This window comes from Geospiza fortis, unplaced genomic scaffold, assembly GCF_000277835.1.
Source record: "Geospiza fortis unplaced genomic scaffold, GeoFor_1.0 scaffold85, whole genome shotgun sequence".
In the NCBI taxonomy this organism is placed as follows: domain Eukaryota; kingdom Metazoa; phylum Chordata; class Aves; order Passeriformes; family Thraupidae; genus Geospiza; species Geospiza fortis.
In genome coordinates, this window is record NW_005054358.1 from 3,795,449 (window position 1) to 3,817,311 (window position 21,863).

General features: G+C 48.4%; 1 protein-coding gene across 1 annotated transcript in view; it reads right to left on the bottom strand.

Annotated features, from left to right (window-relative positions):
- Positions 1 to 21,863, bottom strand: part of ASTN2 (astrotactin 2) — a 297,150-nt gene that overhangs the window by 206,706 nt on the left and 68,581 nt on the right. The window contains exons 5-6 of the mRNA XM_005423807.2: positions 20,422 to 20,568; positions 5,982 to 6,149 (exon numbers count right to left, since the gene is read on the bottom strand). Of these exons, the coding sequence (XP_005423864.1) occupies positions 5,982 to 6,149; positions 20,422 to 20,568 (315 nt within the window). The remainder of the gene's footprint in view (positions 1 to 5,981; positions 6,150 to 20,421; positions 20,569 to 21,863) is intronic.

The window sequence follows — 21,863 nt, forward strand, 5'->3', positions numbered from 1 at the left end:
GTGCACAGCAGGAAGGGAGGCTCCCAGAGTCCCTGTGCTCCCAGGGAAGCTGCTCTGTGCTGTCACTGGCACTTTTATTTAAGGAGCTGGAGGAGCTCTGGCAGTGGTGGAGCAAAGCTGTTGCTTGCCAGGCTCCTCTTGGCACTGCTGGTGTCCCTGGTTCCCTCCTGGCAGCACCTCCAGGGCTTACCAGGAACTCACCCTTGTCCTGCAGGAAACGCCCTGCTGGGCCAGGGCTGTGCCCCAGCTGCACAGGTACGAGCTGGGGACAAGGCCAGACCCCAGCTGGGGTGGCAGCCTGATCCCAAAGGCTGTGGGTATGAACACACACCTTCCCAGCTGTGTGAGCATCGCACAAACACACTCACATCTGTTTCAGGGCTCTCCCACCCAAAGGGATACAGAGCTCAGCCACGCCACAGCTTTTGTGTCCACTCCTGTCTGGACACACACACACACCCTGCAGAGCATCCACAGTGCCACTGAGCCTCAGAGCTGCAGCACCACATTCCCAGACTCCCAGCAAAGCTCTCTGAAAAGCTCCTCTTCTACCCCTGAGCCCTGCTGCTCCTGCTCTTCAGGGATGGCATTTCCAAACCTGAGCCTCTGCTTCATCCTGATGAGAAATGCAATTTTTCCAGTTTAGAACTCTAGGAACAAGACAAAGAAAGTGGCCCCTGCATGGAGGGAAAACCTGGAGTGAATTTGACAGTTATCCCTCCTCCATCCCTGCTGCAAGTCACCCTCCTCACCCTCATCCATCACAGCACCTAAGTGCAAGCTTAACCTCCAAGGATTGTGCCTGAGTTTAAGCTCTGCACAGATTTAATTCTCATTATCATCTGCTCAGCTCCTACACAGCACCTCCAAGGAACACATGAGCTGATGCAAGGAAGCAGAGAGGTCCTGAGGGTGGCACAGCTGTCACCTTCTGTCCCAGAGCTGGCCATGGAGGGGTGAGAAGCCCCTGCAGCACCGGCTGGATGGCCCAGCCAGGGGGATGGGTTCGGGAGCAGCTCCATACAGCAAAACCCATCCCTCTTCACTCCTCCCTGTGCTCTTTAGACAAGCACAGAAAATGCCATTACAAGAACATTAGCAGCTGCAGGATTAAACACTCTAATGGCAGAAAATGAGAGTGCAAAGACAGCAGAGATAACCTTAACTCGGCCCCTGGCAGGCACGAGTTTTGATTGCTGTTTATGTATAACACTTCAGCCTGGAGCTAAATTAGCTTGGGAGTTAACTGCCTCCTGCCCTGCTTGGTGCACGAGGCAAGCTGTGCCACCACAGGAAAAGGAATGGGATATTACATGGGTTTTGACCAAGTTATTAAACTCCATACCTTGGAGAGACAGAACCTCGTCCTATAAAAGTCTGAGTCAATAAAAGCACCGGGAAACAGCGAAAATAGCAGAGGAGCACAAGAACAAACAAATATTACTCGGTGTGCACAGAACCTGCATGGTATTAAACTGAACTATAGGAAGGGGTGGCTGTTTCCATAAACACAAATACACCCTCGCCAAGGTTGGTCATCTCCTGATTTACATGCTCAGCTCTGCAATCCCCAAATCCCCTTAACAGGTTGCCCTTAAAAAAAATAGCTCTGTGTAAAATGACTTTCATCTGCCTCCTGCCCACAACACACCCCTGTCCTACCCAGACAGCAGTGCCATCTGTGGCTCTGGTGACAAACTGGCCTATTTGGATGATGATGGAAACCCTTTTTTCTTTTTTTTTTCTTTATCTCCTCCTGCCAATTTCCAGAAAACAACCTTTGCTACTACATTTCATCTGGTTCTTTCAAGCTCGTGCTTTGGGGAGTGGGGGGACTACCAATTGTGGATGCAATGAGAGAATTTTGATGAAGAAAAGCCAGATTTATAGATGGGGGAGAAAAAAAATTCAACACATTTGCACCTGTTAATCAAGGTAGCTATCCATCTCATTTATGCCACGGCTCCAGCAAGCCCGACAGCACAAAATCAGAGGCTGTTTCTTCCAGCACTTGGCCCTGAGGGACTGATTCTCCAGCAGGTCTCTTCAGCAATGCCCACAGAATGTGCAAGTGAATCGGTTTTGTGCATACAAAGCAGGTAATTGTGCTCACAAATCAGGATTTGCATATGCTGCTGGAAAGGGCTGCTCTCATGCAGGCTGGTGAGGGAGGCCAGCGAGGCAGCAAGCACTCCTGGATTGTACCCAGGGGTATCCCAGAGCGTGGCACGAGCAGCAGCACCAGCAGTGCTCCCACATCTCTTCAAAATATGGAGAGTGAGGAGAGCTGACAGCCAGTCCCACAAGACAGCAAAGCTGCCCTGTTCTGCTCTCAAACAGCACAGGCAGCACCTGCCAGGAGGATGGGGGATTTTGGCTGAAGATCTCCAGCCAAGGAGCACATCCTGCCCCAGAGATGTCCCTGTCCCATCTGACGTGGCAGCTGGGCATGGTCACTGTGTCACATCCCAGCAGTGCCCATTTGTCTCTGGATCTGCAGCCAGGCCAGCCAGCCTGGCTGTTTCCAAGGCAGGAGGGATGAGGGAGATGACATTTTGCTCATGTGCAGATGTCAGCGCTCCCTCTGAAACGCCCTGATGAGCTGGGGCTTCACAACACAGGTTTCAGATTTGTCAGGGGGGCAGCAATCATTTAATTACAGAGTGAGTCACACGGCAGAGACGCAAGGGAAGGCAAATTAAGGTCAGGCAACAAAGTGGATTTTGGCATTTCCGAGTGTTTCAGAGCCTCTGTTTTCACTGGGAATTGTTCTCCACACTGAAGCAGTACAGAGTGTCCAGGGTCACAAGTCAATACATTGTGCAGACAAATCCCATCCCAAACTCCAACCCAAAGAGTGTGCTGGGCTTGAGTGTCACCAGAGAGAGCACGTGTGACCTGGGGCTCTCTGTCCAAAGGTGTGCCAGGAGCCCATGGCACTGCCACTAAGGGTCCTGCCCACAGAGGTCTGTCCACACCCCAGGGAGCTTGGGACAAGGCAGATCCACACTGCCATAGGTTTGGCTGAAGTCAGATTAGCCATAAATGTGCTGGAGGACGTCAGTGCTGGCTCTGCTGCTCTTCACAGGGGCAGCTTTGAAGGCTTTCAGCCTCCAGAGAGGACAAACTTCAGTCCATCACTCTCAGGGATGCTCTGTCCAGCCTGAGAAGGCAGAGGGCAGGGGAATCCCTGGCACCCATCGCTTGGGATGCTCACAGAGAGGATAAAATCCCTGACCCAAAAAGGTTGAAATCCAGACAGGATTTATGTGCTGCCATAAAACCACAGGCCTTCCTCTCTCGTGGTGATAAAAATAAATCACCCTTAAAAATAGAACGACATTAATAAAAATAAATCTGAAAGTACATGCAGTGTATCATGGGCTTACAGTCTGCCTCAGCCTGGAGGAGAAACTTCTCCCCAGTTAAAGGCTGGTCAATGGTGATGAACAGACATGGTGCACAGGGTTATGTCCTGGGGTACAGGGTCAAGCAGGTACTTCCAAAGGCCTAATTTCAGTTCTTGTGAAGTTTGGGCCTCTTAAGAGAGTTTTAGATTTAGGCTATGAAGGTCAGCAGCTCCATCAGCCAGTCCTGCTTGATCCATGCGGATCCAACTGGCAGAAACAGGAGAAAAATTCTTGTTTATTCATGTGCACACTGCCAGGTTGGAGAGAGGGGGAAGAAGCCTGTAGGAGCATCGGGGGTAGGATGGTGGGGACGGATGGAGACGAGAGATCTCTGAGCCAGGTCTGGAACTTGGGGTTTATTGCAAAGGGCCTGGGTGCAGGGCCCTGCTGGGAGCTGCCAGAATTCTCACTAACCAATCTAGTACCAGATACAAATCCTATAGCATTTCCATACAGCCTATAAGAATCATTACATTGCCACACTGTGTTACATTTTAAACCCTAAAAACTCCTCTTTGGGCCCCTTCTGCCAAGCCGTAGGGTCTGCTCTGACCCTTGGGCCTGTCTGCAAGCAGAGGGTGTTGTTCCATCAAAAGGGGATCACCTTCAGCTGGCCACACCATTGTTTTCCAGTTGTTCAGTAACTAAAGTATCTCAAAGCTTGCTTTCATTTCAATCTCACTTATAGTTTCTATATTCTCAAAATCTTTTGCCAGACAATCATATTTGTAAGGCTTTCCTGTTTCATCTTCCCCAACAGAAGCCCAAGGACAGATTTCAGGAGAGGGGCCTGAGGGCTGGGATGCAGCTGCTCTGCCCTCACCCTGGGCAGGCAGGGACCACGGGCACCAGGGCTGGGAACGCAGAGCAGCTGCCGAGGTTCAGCTCCAGCACAACTCCCGGGATAATGAGCATCTCTCCCTTCCCTGCAAACCAGATCTGACACATCCTGCTCAAGCGTGGGGCATCCAGCAGGAGTGACAAGCTGCTCTGGGAGCTGGGGTCACAGCAGGAGCAGCAGCTGGGCTGGCATGGCAGAGCAGCAGCTCCTCACAACCCAGGCCACAGCAGGATCAGCCCTGCTCACTGCCAAGCATGGGGCTGGCCAGGGGAGCCACAGGGCTCTTCCAGCAAGGGAGCATCTGAATGCATCTCCCCTCTCCCACTGAGGTGGCTGTGTTTTGCCAATGCCTGAAACAAAAAATCCCTCTGGTCTGCGACATCTGGATGAGAAGAGACTCCTCCTGCACCACCTCCATCTGTCAGCGTGGCTGTTGGCACCTCCCAGCCCCGCTTGGGGCTTTAGGTGATGCCCAGGGCTGTCTACACAGGGAATTCATGCAGCATCACCCTCCTGCTGCAGCCATGCCTGCCATGCAGACAAGCCTTGAGGAACAGGAACACTGAGAAGAGAAGATTGTCTTGACCAGGAAAATTAGTTTGTAAGACCAAGTTCAGTATTTGCATCTCAACTGAGCAGGGAGGGATGAGAACAGGGTCACGCCCAGCACCCCATGAGGTGTTCATGACTCTGAAGGATTTCTTGTTCTAATCCACGTATTATGACAGTAGAGGGCTTTGGGAGGCTTAGGAAAAGCCTTCTCCACAGTGAGCCATCCTTTAAACCCTCTGGCAGAAGCAGACAGTAACATCCTTACCTGCAGCCATGAATCATACACACGTGGGGTGAAGAAGCTCATGGCTCACAAGGAGAGCTGGGACTAAGCTGGGATGGCACCCCTCTGAAAGGAGATGGGGTTTGGGTGCTCTTCAGACACTCAGCAAGCCAGGACCACCAGGGACACTTGTCTCCACAGCACCAAGAAGGCATCCAGCCCAAGGCTGACGAGCCACTGGTGAGTCACAGCACAAAAACCCAGCACAGTCCCCAGGCCACCCTCTCGTGCAAGGTCCTGTCACCCTGTGTGGTTTGCTGTGCTCTGTGTTCTTGGCTCACTGCAGACTGCAGCACTCCCAGGTGTCCATCCAACAAAGACAGAAGGGAAGGTGAAATCTGTCCTTTGCCCAGCCCCACACCTGGCTCCCAGCAGGGCTGGCTGCTGCTCCACAGGCAGGCTCTGCACACCAGCAGAACACACTCAGCAGAACTCTCACCTAGAGATAAGGAAGAATGGCAGAGCTCACAGCTCCACCAGGAAGGGCTGGAGGACAGATCCAACCTAGGTAACCACCAGGCAGGAGCAGGCACTACTGGGAATTGGGGTGCTCTGCAGTGAAAATGGCCAGAGAAGGGATGGAGATGGGGTAAATTCACGTTTTCCAGACTGGACAGCAGAACAACCCAACTGAGAAGCAGATAAACTCCACGTGCCTGCAGCTGTCACACCAGAGAACTGCTAAATCCACCATTTCAAATCCCCATCTTGTGCCCATCTTCTTCACATTTTGCTAATAGGGGTCACCACTTTGTGACCCTGCTAGCACCTCTCAGTCCCCTATGCTTACCACCAGGCTAGAGCAGAGGTGAGCCATCAAAATACCCAGTGACAGACCTTCTCCCTCTCATCTCTGAGCTTTCCAAGGTTTTCACTCTCCCCCAGCTTCCCTTACCTGTGTCCTGGTCACAGAGCTGCTCACAGGCATCAGTGGTCCTCTGTCCACAGAGATCTCTCACCCAGGGGGACGTGGCATTGATCTGATAGTACAGGGACAGCTTGGCTGGGTTGAGCCAGTCAGAGATGTCCAGGTAGCTCCCCTCACTCACAACGAAGCTGCTGCCTGGGGGAAATGGGGAAAAAAATGTGTTAGGTGAGTGTGGAAATCTGAAAGAAAAACCCCAAATGTGCATTTTGGCCCAACATCAGAGCACTGCACTCTCCAGGAGCTGCTGTGATGACAAGATCTGTAAAACAATAATGAGTTCACTGTGTGACCGTGTTCACAGGGGTCTCAGGTTGAGGGAAGAGATGAGGTTTTTTACTCCATGTTTCAGAAAGTTTGATTTATTATATTATGATATATATTACACTGAAACTATACTAAAAGAATAGACGAAAAAATTTCATCTGAAGGCTAGCTAAAAATAAAATAAGCAAGAATAATAACAAAGGCAACTGTCTCAGACTCTCTGTCCGAGCCAGCTGAGCTGTGATTGGCCATTAATTAGAAACAACCAACATGGGCCAATCACAGATCCACCTGTTGCATTCCACAGCAGCAGATAATCAATGTTTACATTTTGTTCCTGAGGCTGCTCAGCTTCTCAGGAGGAAAAATCCTAAAAAAAAAGATTTTTCATAAAAGATGTCTGCGACATCACTGACAGCTGGTCCCAAAGAACTTCATTTGACCATTCCTCTCCAGAGCAATGTCCTCCAGCAAATGGTCCACTAACTCCTCTGCCCAGACACTTCCCTACCCTGGGATTTGATCCCCAGGTCTCTGCAGAAATGAGGAGCAGTGCAATTATTCTGATCTGTAACCAGAGCATCAGTGCCCCAGCTCAGGGAGGAGTTGTCCTGAGGCACCTGGAGCTCAGGGCACAGATGGGCAGCAGCAGCAGGGCCTGTTCACCTTGTGTTGACTGGCCCAACACACAACTTCTTGTGTGAGTTATCTCATACCAGACACTCCCCCACCCTCTCCCTCCTGCGAGTTACAAGTGAATTCCTGCCAAAGATATTTTCTTACAAAATCTTATGCTTCTTTATTTTGCGAAATGTATTTTTCCCCACTGGCATCTGGGAATATGCATCATCTAATTAGCCAAATAGATTTTCAGTTCAGCCCAATCATTTCCTTATCTAACATCTGAGGCCCAGCATCGCTTGGGGGATTTTGCAGGCACAGAGGTCCTCATTAACTCTGATCTTCAATTACATTGATTATAAGACTGCCTCCATAACAGTGCTGCACAGATCAGAGAGGAGCCAAAAAACCTCTGCCATTAAGTGGTGTTTTGCAAAACTTACCATGGTAAAAGCCTCTAAAAAGAGGGGAGAAGAAACCTGCAAGGAAGAGTGGGCAAGGGGAACTGCCAGGTAGCGGAAAGGTGGCTGTGGGATCCTGCACTAAGTCTGAGGACTTGCAACGTGGGCAAAATTTGCAACCACTGTCTGAAGATCGAAATCCTTCTCAGAGATTACCCAGGGACAGCAAGTCTACAGACCCAGGGCCTATTGTCATGAAACTGTAAGGCTTATGGCCCTTAGTAAAGGACTAGGACACCGTTCTTTGAAGCACCAACTTACTTTGATGAAAGCCAAGAGATTAAAAAAGCAGGACAATGAGCCTGCAGCAGCAGCCACCCCACGTGAACCTGCTTGAACACAAACTCTGGATCTCCTTTAGAAGAGGATCCCTGATGCTTAGCAAGAGGGAGCCCTCCTCACCCTCATCCTGCACCACATTAGCCATGCAAAGGATAAAACAAGCAGAGCCTCGAGTCAAGCATCCCAGTGAGTGACCTCATTTTCAGGCATCCCAAGATCTCAGCACCATCCAAAGCCCTAATTTCCCATAAACTCAGGTCTTTGACACTCAGAGTGTTTATATACCATAAACATATTCACAGACACATGTCTACCCTCAAAGCCAATGGAGGCTGCCAAGCTAGTGACTGCTCAAGCAAATGAGAATTAGACATCAGAGACACAGCAAGGCAGGAGCTGCCCCACCAAGGCTGCAGGATACATCTCAATCAGACACAAGGCAGCAGTAAATCACTGGGTAAACCCCCCAGCACCACTGCAAAGCAGAGAAACACTGAGCACAAAGAAGTTTCTTAGAGCCACGTGGTTTTATCCCTAATTATTCTTTTCAATGAATTTTTAAAGATAGCCTTACATACCAATAACAACAATTGCTGGCTTCTTTTCCCAAACAGAAATGCATCCTGCACCCTTTGGGAGTGTTTACTATTTACATGTAGGTGTCTAAGTAGTAACCTGTCAATTTTGTTTTCCTCCTGATTTCCGCAGCTCCCTAATAAAGAGCAAGGCTTGGGAAGCACGTCTGGTTGTTTTGAGACTCAGCTACAGACAACTCCCTCTGCACCCAAGGACTGAAGAGCAAAACCAGCAGCTCTTGATTAAATCCCTACTTAATGAACCTCACTTCTGGTTAAAACACAGCTTGGAAGTCACAGAAGTAAACCCGACACAAACCAGACACATCATCTGTACCCAGAGGGATGGAGGTGGCTGGAGCTGGCAGAGGATCCTGGCCCAGGACCTGCTACATGGGCAGGTGGGTGATGGAGGGGTGACTTCTGGAGCTCCCCAAAAAGGAATCATTCACGTGGAAAAGACCTCTCAGATCATCAAATCCCACTGTTCCCCTGCCAAGGTAACCAGGCCATGTCCCCAGGTGCCACATCCACACACCTTTTAAATCCCTCCAGGAATGGGGACTCCATCACTGCCCTGGGCAGCTGTGCCAGGGCTGGACAACCCTTTTCTCTGAAGAAATTTTTCTTTATATCCAACCTAAACATTCCCTGGGAGAAAAGGCCAAGCCCCACCTGGTTCCACCCTCCTGTCAGGGAGTTGTACAGAGTGAGAAGATTCCCCCCAGGCCTTCTTTTCTCCAGTTCCTTCAGCTGCTCCTCATCAGACTTGTGCCCCAGTCCCTTCCCTGGCTCCAGGTATTTTGAAGATTAATTACGTATTTTGATTTTAGTACATCTGATTGAGAAATCATCCTCATTATCAGGTTTTTCAGGGGGTTTGTTTGTTTGTTTGTTTGCTTGAAAAGCATCAGTGAAAACATTTCACTCCAAAATTCCTGATTCAGGCTCAGTGTAAAATGGAGGTTTGTCTGAAAAAAATGAAACCTGTGGAAATTAAAGGTTTTAATTTTCTTCCACCTTCTTTCCCTCCTTCCTCCCCTTTCTTTTCTTCCCTTTCCTTCCTTAGAGGAGGGAGGGAACAACTTCCAGCAAGGAAACCTCTCACATCTCTGAAGCTGAGTGTGTGGTAAGATTTTGAGAGACGTTCACAGACACCCTCATCACCTTTGCTCCCAGTGAAAACACAAACAAACAAACACCCCAACCTTGATCCCTTTATAGCTTGCCTGTGAAATAAACAACAGAAAAAGGCACTCTACAAATATTTTGAAAGCTAAAATTCTGACGATTTCAAAGCCTTTTCACAAAATTTTTCTCTTCACTTTCAAAGAATCCACACATAGAAAACAGTTTTTCAAAAGTCACTATCGTGTACATATCAAAACCACCTTGAAAAGCTCAGAAAGGGCACATTGAGGAACAAATTCTTTTAGAAACTACCAAGAACTAACATTTTTCCAAGCAAAAGCTGTTTCAGACATCTTCAGCTTGCTGGGAACATTAGCTGGATTTGTTTTCCACAGCTGCAGTCTATGGATGGAGGGAAGGGAAGTGATGTGGGACTTAAGGGGGGTGGAAGCCACTACAAACCAGCCTCCTAAAACCTTCCTCAAAGATCTCAGACCCTACTAAATCACCCCCACACCCAATTTGAAGCACCCCTTCAGCTGCAGTCCCCAGAGCAGGTCCCAGCTGAAGACACTGGAGGGACTGTCCACCCTGCTGTCCCCACTGCCAACATCCCAGGTGTCCTCCTGGCCACAAATTTCAAGCTTCCCACTCAAAGCCTTGCTGAAATCTCCCTTGAATAGAGGGTAAAGCAGTCATCAACCAACCAAGTGAATACAGAAACAAAATGACAACTCTGCACCCAGCACCACCTCCCAGGAACCCCATAGCTGTGGCATTCACATTCTCTGAAAAAATCCCTTCACCCAGGGTTTTTCTCCTGGGAAGCTGAGGGGGCCTCAGAGGAAAGGAAAACAATTCTTATCTCATTTGCTTCTCCTGTGTTGTGCTCATGGGGAATGTGTTTGGAGATTGTTTACCCACAGGTGATTGTTCCATTGCATTCTGTGTGAGTTGTTTTCACTCTTTGGCCAGTCAGGGCCAAGCTGTGTCAGGACACTGGAGAGAGTCATGAGTTTTCATTATTATCTTTTTAGCATTCTGTAGGTATCCTTTCTGTATTCTTTAGTATAGTTTAGTATAGTATTCTTTAATAGAATATAGTATTATAAAGTAATAAATTAGCCTTCTGAGAACATGGAGTCATATGCATCATTCCTGCCTTCATTGGGACATTCTCTGCAAATACAATACCCCGTAGCAGGACATGGCCCTCAAATGCTGTTGGGATTACAAGCCAGCCAATGCCATGGAGCAGTGTGGAGAACACCAGGACACAGCTGCAGCCCCCTCCCAGCTCCACAAGGTCCAGCAGCCCCTCAGGGGATTGATTTGTTTGGGTTTCTGTGTGTGTGTATTGCACTCCCCCCGTTCCCTCCCCACGCTGATCAAAGCTGGATGAGTTAAGGCAGCGTCAGAAGTTCATGTCTCTCATGCTGGGGTCTCCTTCAAAGTTCAGTGGAATTGCTTAAGCCCTGACAAAAGAGGCTTGAAGTTTTGACATTTCAAAAATCATTTTCAAGAACACAACAGGATAAAACAGCTCAGAAGAGATATCTAACAAGGGAAAAGAACAAAGCACCCAAAAGGCAGCCAAAAGGGTTTGGCTTTTCCTTTCTCTTTCTTTTCAAGGCAAAAGATCAAAATATAATTTTTTTTGAAGAACATCTATTTATTCCTCCCTCTGCTCTTTTTTGTCATCTTTGGTCCATTCACTGTTTCTTGGCCAACAAAACTCCTTTTCATCTAAAATTAGTATTTTGTGTTGGGAAGCAATGGGAGGTCATACTATAGGTTGCTATTAATGTATCCAGCCCTATGCTATCATACAGTTCTAATCCTGTTACAGATAGTTTTTTATAAACACTAGAGGAAAGATGATCCCTCTGGCTTCATTCTATAGGTACAAAGAATAACCCCATTTGGTTTCTTTAGAGCTCTTTTTTTCCCCCTTGTTAAGCTTGAAAGAGCATTGCCCAAAGAGACAACTCCTCCCCTATCAGCTCTTCCCCTTGATCAGCTCTCCCTCTCCTGTCCTGGGCCCAGGGCATGGAAACTTCTGCTTCTGAAATTCCTCATTATTATCTTTTTAGCATTCTGTAGGTATCCTTTCTGTATTCTTTAGTATAGTTTAGTATAGTATTCTTTAATAGAATATAGTATTATAAAGTAATAAATTAGCCTTCTGAGAACATGGAGTCATATGCATCATTCCTGCCTTCATTGGGACATTCTCTGCAAATACAATACCCCGTAGCAGGACATGGCCCTCAAATGCTGTTGGGATTACAAGCCAGCCAATGCCATGGAGCAGTGTGGAGAACACCAGGACACAGCTGCAGCCCCCTCCCAGCTCCACAAGGTCCAGCAGCCCCTCAGGGGATTGATTTGTTTGGGTTTCTGTGTGTGTGTATTGCACTCCCCCCGTTCCCTCCCCACGCTGATCAAAGCTGGATGAGTTAAGGCAGCGTCAGAAGTTCATGTCTCTCATGCTGGGGTCTCCTTCAAAGTTCAGTGGAATTGCTTAAGCCCTGACAAAAGAGGCTTGAAGTTTTGACATTTCAAAAATCATTTTCAAGAACACAACAGGATAAAACAGCTCAGAAGAGATATCTAACAAGGGAAAAGAACAAAGCACCCAAAAGGCAGCCAAAAGGGTTTGGCTTTTCCTTTCTCTTTCTTTTCAAGGCAAAAGATCAAAATATAATTTTTTTTGAAGAACATCTATTTATTCCTCCCTCTGCTCTTTTTTGTCATCTTTGGTCCATTCACTGTTTCTTGGCCAACAAAACTCCTTTTCATCTAAAATTAGTATTTTGTGTTGGGAAGCAATGGGAGGTCATACTATAGGTTGCTATTAATGTATCCAGCCCTATGCTATCATACAGTTCTAATCCTGTTACAGATAGTTTTTTATAAACACTAGAGGAAAGATGATCCCTCTGGCTTCATTCTATAGGTACAAAGAATAACCCCATTTGGTTTCTTTAGAGCTCTTTTTTTCCCCCTTGTTAAGCTTGAAAGAGCATTGCCCAAAGAGACAACTCCTCCCCTATCAGCTCTTCCCCTTGATCAGCTCTCCCTCTCCTGTCCTGGGCCCAGGGCATGGAAACTTCTGCTTCTGAAATTCCTCCCAGAAAATGCCAAAGAGCTGAAGAGACTTTGGATGCCCAGGACACACATGGACTGACTTAAGCGAGGAAATGTGATTTGGGGCAGGACTGCACCCACAGACTGACACAGTGCTCAGCTTCACCATCCCTCTCCTGCCCAGCACAAAACCACGTGATTGGGGAATAACCTAAATAGTTTTAAGTCAAACTCTAAGTTCTATAGTCTAGTTTGAATCCAGGGACAGCATCATGCCAGGTTAAAATCCAAGACAATCCTCTTTCCTCTTTTTTTTTTTTTAACTATTTCTCTCACTGAACAAGGTGAAGTTCTTAAACAGAAAGTTACAATAGAACGATTAGAAAACAGCACAATAGACACATCTTTCATTCAGTTCTCCCTCACTGAAGCACTCACAGTTTATATCTCACAGTGCTTGACTCCAGGCTGTATTTTCAGCACATGAACTGCACCCATGAGCTGTCATCTGCCCAACCCAATGATGATCAAACCTGGAGACTTCCATCCCCTTGAAATACCGTAAATTCTGCCAGAGCTCTTCCACCCTGGCAAAGCACAAGTCAATTAGCAGTAGATGTCTGTGTGCAATTACAGCTCAAAGTGGCACCACCTTTCCTGTGGGAGGAGCAGGGTTACAATTTAAGTGTTAAATTACACTTCCTTGATCATTCTGACAGACTCTTTCTTTGGGTTTTCTTGTCAGCCAAGTCTTGATTTCTCCAGGGCTGAGCTCCTGACAAACAACAAATGTATTTATAAGGCAGGTGATGGCTCAGCCAACTTCTAAACTTAAGCAGGAAGGAATCTGCCCACCCTGCCTTGTGGTCAAGCTCATGCTGCCATGGCAGCTTTAGACAAAATAATTGTGGAGGTGTTGGTAAGAGCACATCTCTGTCCTCAGAAGTCATCTGGGCCAGTAGTGGCTGAGACAGAAATGAGACTCCTGAAAAAAACAAAAACAAAACCAAAAAATCTTCTCCTTAATGCTCTGCATCTCCCAACTCCCACGCTGCAGCCCAGGGCTCTCTAACAGTGATGCTCTCCAGATATCAGAAAAGGGTTCAGGGAAATCCAGCCTAAATCTAATCACATCACAAAGCACAGAGGAGCTGTGATAAGCTTGTTGTATGAATGCAGAATTCAATGTTTGCATCTCCGTCTATGGGAGGGAGAGCAGGTTGGCTGGTCAAAGATGTGCCATCCCTCCCAAAGCAGAGGGTAAGTGGTGCTGGTAAAGCTCAGCAGGTGCCAGGAGGTGCCCACCCCTGTGGGGAGGGAGCATCTCTCAGGATGCAACACTCCCCAGCTCTGAAGCAGCTCCTGCTTGTCACAGACATCTTTTATGAAAAATCCTTTCTTTAGGATTTTTCCTCCTGAGAAGCTGAGAGGCCTCAGGAACAAAATGTAAACCTTGATTATCTGCTGCTGTGGAATGCAACAGGTGCATCTTTGAGTGGTCCATGCTGTTGTTTCTAATTAATAGCCAATCACAGCCCAGCTGGCTCAGACAGAGAGCAGAGCCACAAACCTTTGTTATCATTCCTTCTTTTTCTATTCTTAGCTAGCCTTCTGATGAAATCCTTTCTTCTATTCTTTTAGTATAGTTTTAATGTAATATATATCATAAAATAATAAATCAAGCCTTCTGAAACATGGAGTCAGATCCTTGTCTCTTCCCTCAACCTGAGACCCCTGTGAACACGGTCACACCTGCTGACACCATCCAAATGCCAACACCAATCCAATGCCAATCCAATGCCAATCCAATGCCAATCCCACTGGCTTTGCTCCAGTCAGTCCTGCAGAGGAGAAGGAAGAACATTTGGCTTCCCTGCCCCAGGAGCTGGGAATGCCTCTGGCAGCACAGGGGAGCTGGGCAGCAGCTGAGCAGGTTCACCAGCCTGTCAAAGGCACGATACAATCATTATGTACTTCAGCCTCCAGAACCTGATTAGTTCTTCATGCAAGGAGCATTCTTGCTGTAAAACCGTCTTGGAATCCCTTTGATCCACGCTGATACAGTTCATAAATTGATGTTAATATTTAGAGTTCATGTCTGGTAACACTGCAGCCATTTGCTCACATTTTCTTGCCAGGCAAGCAGACAGGGGAGCAGGAGTGAGCTGTAACACAGGCACCGAGGTGACCCTGCTGATTATGAGCTGCTGAAATAAAATGCAATTTGTAAAGCTGCCCCCAAACACGGCCACCTTACATGAAACACACAGGGCCTGGAGCAGCCAGACGTGACACTGAGTCTGCAAGAAAGTGTTGCTTCTGTCAGAGCCCTGACCCAGGTCTCCAGAGAGCAAAAACCCTGGGAGGAGAAAACAGCACAAGAAAAAAAATATTTTAAATCAGTTCCTTCTGCTGATTTCAGAGGGGACCTTATGGATCTGGGAACAGCTGGTGAACATGGGAGACCCGAAATTCAGAATCTTCCTGAAAGCCTGAAAAGATCACAGCATCACAGAATGCTTTGGGATGGAAGGGACCTTAAAGATCATCTTGTTCCACCCCTTTCCCATGGCAGGGACACCCTCCACTGGACCAGATTGCTCAGAGCTCCACCCAGTCTGACCTGAGATAGCTTTGAGACCAGATCTCTTTCTCCATCCTGGTACAAACCTGGGGAGCTTCACCTGTAAATCAGAGTGTGTCCAGCTTCTCCTTGCTGCCAAAGGGGATGAGGACACAGCCAGTCCCCCACCTCCCATGGCTCATCTCTGTGTGACCACATGTGCAGCACATCCTGAGTGCCCTGAGGGCAATGCTTGGTCACCTCCAAGAGCTGCAGAAGATTGAGCAGGAAATGTCAAAAACAAACAGTTTAAACCAACACATTTAATTAAAACCAAAACGAGAAGTTGTTGTGAGTCCCAACAATTGCAGTCTGCAGAGCAGTCTTCAGGGAAAATTAACACAGGCTGCTAATAGCAGCATCCAATTCAGCAGCATCTTGGAGGAAACAGTGGTGGGGGAAGGTAGGAAATAATCTGCAGATGAAACAATTACTGATCAGCTGCGTGGCAAGGACAGCGCGGCATCGTTCAGGCAGGCAGACGCAGATGCAGGAGATTAAAAGAATAAACAAAAAGCAGCTCCCTCCACGTCTCTCTGCCATCTTGTCAGATGCTCCAACCCAAAACATGGTCTTGAGTAGAAATTCCACTTCAGCTGACCTCTTGGCTTTGCAAGGGGTGACCTGGGTTTGCTCTCAGGGCAGGGTTCATACTGGGAGAGGAATCCACACTTGCAGGAGGGACAGAGCCAACACACGGGCAGCTCATCAGGGTGGGGACACTGTCCACAGTGAGCTCTGATCCCACAGAGGATCCCTGCCTGCCCACACTGAGCTCTGATCCCACAGTGAGGACCCTGCCTGCCCACAGTGAGCTCTGTGCACCCCTCTACACCCATCCCACAGCCCAGCAAGGAGCAGAGGGATCATCACAACTTCCCTGGCTCACACCTCAGAAGAGGAGGGAAGAAGGCTGTAAATGCCCTGAAATGTCTTTGACAAAAACCTGCTTTATGCCCTTTGTTTTATCTCCACTTATAAAACAAAGCCCTACAAGCCCCTCGCTAAACTCAGCTCTTGCTTCCCTCTGCACCACTGGAGGATCTCACCCACCTCTCCCACTGAAGTACAAACATCCACCCACACCGTATATAACCTCTCACAGGCTGTAAAAACGGGAAGCTTTAATTGATACTATATTTCATACTGTTGTGCAGCAAGGACGTACTCCAGGCTGAGCCCTCCAGAGTATCTTCCTCCACCCTGCCTTCCCTGCAAGCCATTCCCATTGCTCCAGCTCTACTTTTTTGAATTATTACTTACAAGAAAAAAAAAACAAAGCCAAAAAACAACTATTGAATGTAGAGCTGAGTGGCTCCCATATTCATAAGAGGTTTTATTACTCAGATGGAGGGACTCTCTTTCCTTTCTTCCCCCCTTTGACACAGCTAAAGGGTCCTCTAAATAATGCCTTGCATTTCCATATCCTCATAAAAGGCACTACAGTTCTTTCCATAAATCTGAGCCACCTCTGAAACCAGAACAATTCCTCCTGCTCAGCACGGGCAGGGGCTGCCTCGAAACACAAACCCTGGAGCAGCAGAAGGGAGGAGAGGATGCTCCAAGCACTGTGTTTGAATAGGGAGGATTTAGAGGCACCAACTCGTTTCTGGGAAGCAGGAGGTCCCAGCCCTCCCCACCGACCACGGCAGCTCCTGGCAGGCTCTCCTTGATCCAGCTGCTCCATGAAGTGAAGGCACAGCAGCTGTGCAAACCAGGCAGTAACTGCTCAGCAGGGAGAGAGGCAGGGGCACCCCATCAAATGAACAAAGCAAGAAAACAAACCGAGGGAGAAATAAGGCCAATAGAGACAGGCTGGTTATTATAGAACTGCTGCTTGGAATATATCCTCCCAGCTTGGCTGCCAGTTGGCTTCTGGTGCCAGTCCTTCCCCTCCCCTTTCCCACCCTGCCACTCCAGCAGGCTCTGGAGCTGCTTTCTCTAACGCCATTCTTGCTGCAGCAGGGAAAGCTGCTCTTCTCCAAAGCTGGAGACATTTGGGGAGGCTTCCCCCCTCTTTCTTTTCTTGGCTCTGGCTGCTGGCATAGCAGAACTGGCTGGCATCTATTTAAAGTTTCCTTCAAAGCCGAGTTCTCATTGTCTAGGAGAGCGATTTCTTTCAGCCTCTGCCTTTGTTTGGCTTCTCCTGCAGAGGTGCCGGTAGCAGCTCCGCTTTCAGCTTTTCCTTGGCTCCTGGTGCCTATTGAAACTCCACATTTCAAAAGAGAAAGAGAGGGCACCGCTCCCTCGTGTGGGAACATCTCCTGTGAATGCACCATGGCTGCCTTCTCCCAGAGCCTGGTTTATCATCCTGTGCAGCCCCAAAGGGAACAGCTTCGGGAACCAGATGATTTCAGCACGCACAGACACCCGCGAGACACGGTGCCACCATCGGGTGCCACGCCAGAAGCTGCTGCAAGACTGATCAAAGCTCCCAGACTCTGCCAGGCCAAACACGTCAGCTCTGTTGTCACCTCGATGGCACAGGGATGCTGATGCCAACCCCCTGTAAAAAACCACATTTAATCCCCCACGGGAGATCTCCAGGGAGGAGCAGGTCCCCTCTTTTCCATCAGCATCAAACTGCAGGTGCTGAGCCTTGGCAAATACATCCAGCCAGACTTTTCCCGGGTTTCATTGAAATTTCCCAACCCAGCTCAGTTCTGTGATGTCTTTAAACGCTTTGTAATACTTTGCTGCCAGTTGGGCGGCACCTTGGGATTTGTTGTTATTCAAAAAGAAGGGACAACTTTAAGAGCTTTTTCTCTTCCCAAGCAAGAGACTGTCATCGCATAAAATGCTGAGATTTCAGGGAAAGTGATAGCCACTGCAAAATGTCTTGGCTGCTTCTGTGTGAAGAATTTGACTGTTTCTCATAAAAAATATTTAAAAAGTTTTCGCAGTTTGTAATTATATTTTACAGTTTCATTACAAAGCTCATTTTAATTCTTCTCCAAACCGTTGTTACCAGTCCTCTTGCCACTTTCTCTTCAGAAAAGTCATTAAGTCGGGACTGGAGATCATCCCATTTCCCCCAGTTTCAAGGATATTAATCTGTTTTATTGGTATTTCATTGTCATTTTCATTCCAGTGTTCCCTGCATTTGCATAATTTGCATTGCCACCCCTTTCCTGGTGACAAGCACAGGTTCAGCTTTCCACTTTCATTCTGCGGAGTCTCACTGCATTTTGTTTATTTTCTTTTTCAGGACACACTGTATTCCCAGGGCCAGAACCACAAGCTGGGAGCAGGATGCTGAGGTCCTGTCCCCATCCCTGCCTTCCTGGCTGACCTTCAGCAAGCACCAGAACCAGAGTGAGCTCCCAGTCCAAGTGCTGAACTGGCCAGTGCCCATCCCAAGGGGACACAAGTTAGCACTGGAGCAGCCTCATGCCCCAAGTGCAGGAGTTTCTGTTCTCCAGCTACTTGGAACCATCTGAGAAGATTTCAAACGCTCATGTGTGGCTTGGACAATCATTAAAACCAAGGTGTAGACAAGTCCCTTGTTTCAAATCCTTAAATAATCACAGAATGGTTTGGCTTGGAGGGGACCTTAAACATCCTCTTGTTCCAACCTCCTGTCATGGGCACGAACACCTTCCACCAGACCAGGTGGCTCAGAGCTCCATCCAAACTGGCCTTGAACACTTCCAGGGATGTGGCATCCACACCTTGATGTTATCTTCATGTCTCCACTTGACTGAACTCATGCTCAGTTCCTCCAGTGTGTGAACACAAAGTAGATGTTCTCCTCCTCTTTCCTACAAGCTGTGACCCCTGGGCTATCCCAGCTACCCAGTGACCACTCTTAGCAGGGCTAATCCCACTTCAAACACACTGGTGACTCCCATTCTGCCATGGGGTGATGATTTCAACCCCTCTCCACTGGCCCCTGCAGCTCTCATGCCACTGTGTGTCTTTAACCATCTCCCCCTCCCCAAAATAGTAATCCCCCAAGAGCTGCCCTCCACTCCAAAGCTCCCAAAGCAGGGGCCTGTCCCAGGGCTGGCTGCACCAGGACACCCCAGCAGCTGGCGAAGCACTGGTTGCATGCAGCACTTTCACAGAGAGAAAGTGCCCCCTCTGCATGCCCCAAGCAGTGAGACGAGTGCAGGAGCTGAGGAATTGGAACTGACTGAATAATGGGTCCTGTCTGCTGGAAGAAAATGAAATTTGCCCTCATGTTACTGAAAACTTGCACTCGACGCTCACTGCACATTATAAAGAAAAGGTCAGTGAAACACAACAAATGCAAGGAGCCCAGTTGGAGAAAGCAATAAATAGTGACAGCAGCACTTGTCTAATTTATCAAAGCATCTGTGCCTTTGCTCAAACCCCAGCAATTTCCCTCCATGCTGCTGCAAGGGCTGGGATGAGCAGCTCTGCTGCTGCAGGACAAAACAGCTCTGCTGCTGCCTGTCTGTGCAGCTCCCAGGGCTCCTCAGCGGGTTTGGAGGAGAACAGAAATATCCATCAGACACAATTAGCACCAATGATAACAACGATAATATTAATTGACATGACTGAGATTCTGGCCTCAGGCTCGCAGATGTGCTTGTGGAAAGGGAGATCCTTGCAGTCAAACACAGCTGGGGCATTCCTAAAGAGAGGAATCTCCACGTCCCAAACACACCCAGAGGGGCAGCAGCAGGGTGGGGCCACAGAGAGCAAGGAACAACTTTCCCAGGCATTGTGCTGGGAGAGGCGGTGAGAAGATCAGAGAAAAGAATGAGAAACAATTCTTATCTTCACTTGCTGCACCTCTTGTTGTGAACATGTGGAATGAGTTATGGAGATTTGCTTACCAAAGGGTAGTTTCTTAATTGTCCAATGGTGATGGTGTTTGGATGGATTGACCAATCTGGTCTAACTGTATCAGACTGTCTGTAAGGGCAATGTAATGTATTTGCAGGATGTCATGATGAAGGCAGGAATGATGCATCTGACTCCACGTTCTCACAAGGCTAATTTATTACTTTATGATACCATATTATATTAAAGAATACTATATTAAACTATACTAAAGAATACAGAAAGGATACTTACTGAATGCTAAAAAGATAGTAATGAAAACTCCTGACTCTTTCCAGACTCCTGACACAGCTTGGCCCTGATTGGCCCAAGAGTGAAAATAACTCCCAGCAGAATCCAATGGAACAATCACCTGTGGGTAAACAATCTCCAAACACATTCCACATGAGCACAACACAGGAGAAGCAACAGAGATAAGAATTGGTTTCCTTTTCTCTGAGGGCTCTCAGCTTCCCAGGAGAAAAACCCTGGGAGAAGGGATTTTTCAGAAAATGTGAGTGCCACAGAAATGAGTTTCTTAATAAGTAATAAAGACAGGAGGGTCTTACCATCAGCAATGAAGTGCTCGGGGACGTGGAGCGTCACCTTGACGGTCAGCGGGCAGGAGAGCTGCGAGCCGCACACCACGGCCAGCACGCAGGAGCTGACCGCGATCAGCGTCAGCGCCGTCTTGTTCACAGGGCTCTTCATGGAACCTGCAAGGCACACACAGCCATGGGTGGGTGGGGGTCCAGAAGGGAAAGCTGTACCCAGGGCTTTGGCAGCGGAGGCAGGGGAGAACCAGCACGGGGAAGGCGGGCATGGAAAACAAGGATGGGACTCAAGAAGGGTCTGCACACCCCAGGGTTGCCATCACACCTTGTTTGGCACAGGGCTTCATTTGGCTAGAAGATGGAACCTCCCAAAAAACCTGCTAAAAGCCCTGCATAGACCCTCTCCCTGGGAACTTCTCCTCCCTGGAATCACTCATCACACCTGCCATGCTCCTCTGCTGAAACCATCATCATTTCTTTTCAATATTGGTTGGCTTGGAAACCCACTGTGAAACCATCGTGGGGTAGGACCTGAGGTGGTTAGGAGAGCAGCAGCTGCTCCTAGGATGGTTCAGGGGCTAGGGTCTACTATGTGATAAGAATGTCCTTGGTGCGCCATTGAGAATTAGGTATTTTCTTGTAGGTAGAGGCTCAGTAGGAGCACAAAGACATAGGCTTGGATTATTGCTACTGCTACCCCCAGGATAGTTAGTAAGAAGAGAACTAGTAGAGTTAGGAGCGAAACTGCTGGTATTGTGGAAAATAGGGCTGTTGTGGGTGTAGAGAGGAGTTGGATGAGAAGGTTGAATCACCATCAACAGCAGCTGGGTGGGACAGAATCCCCAAGTTTCACAAGGGATGTGGGGAAGCTGTGAAACACAGGGAGACCTGGCTGGCCCAGAAGATTCAGCTGCTCTTATTGGATGCAGACTGGGAATATCAGGTGTCCAAATGAGACCCCCCTCTACTGATGGAGATGACCAAGAACTGTCCCAGACCACCAACAGGTCTCCACTGCCCAAGCAGGGAGTGCTTGGAGCCTGCATCTTTGGGGCACCTCTGATCCCCTGGGACCTGGGGGCTGCCCTGCTGCTGCTCTGACTGCACTGCATCCCCCACAGCCCCCTCATCCTTGTGCCAGCACCCCACTTTCCTTCAAGATAACAACAAATACTTCACAAGGTTCCTTCTCCAGGGCTGTGGATGCACCACTTGGTGAGTGTGCCCATAGCAAGGAGAGGGCACAGCTCAGCAATGAGCCCAGAGGCTGCACAGCCCATTCTGGTGCAAGCTGAGATGACCCAGCTGCTGGCAGAGCTGCCCACAGCCCTGCTCAGGATCCAGGTGAGAACACCTCTTGATTTTTGGAAGCAGCCTCTCCCCATTTGCGCCCCAGCCCTTGTCACCTCATCAGCAGAGAGAGATTTCAAAAGCATCAGTTTGAAAACTGGATTGGA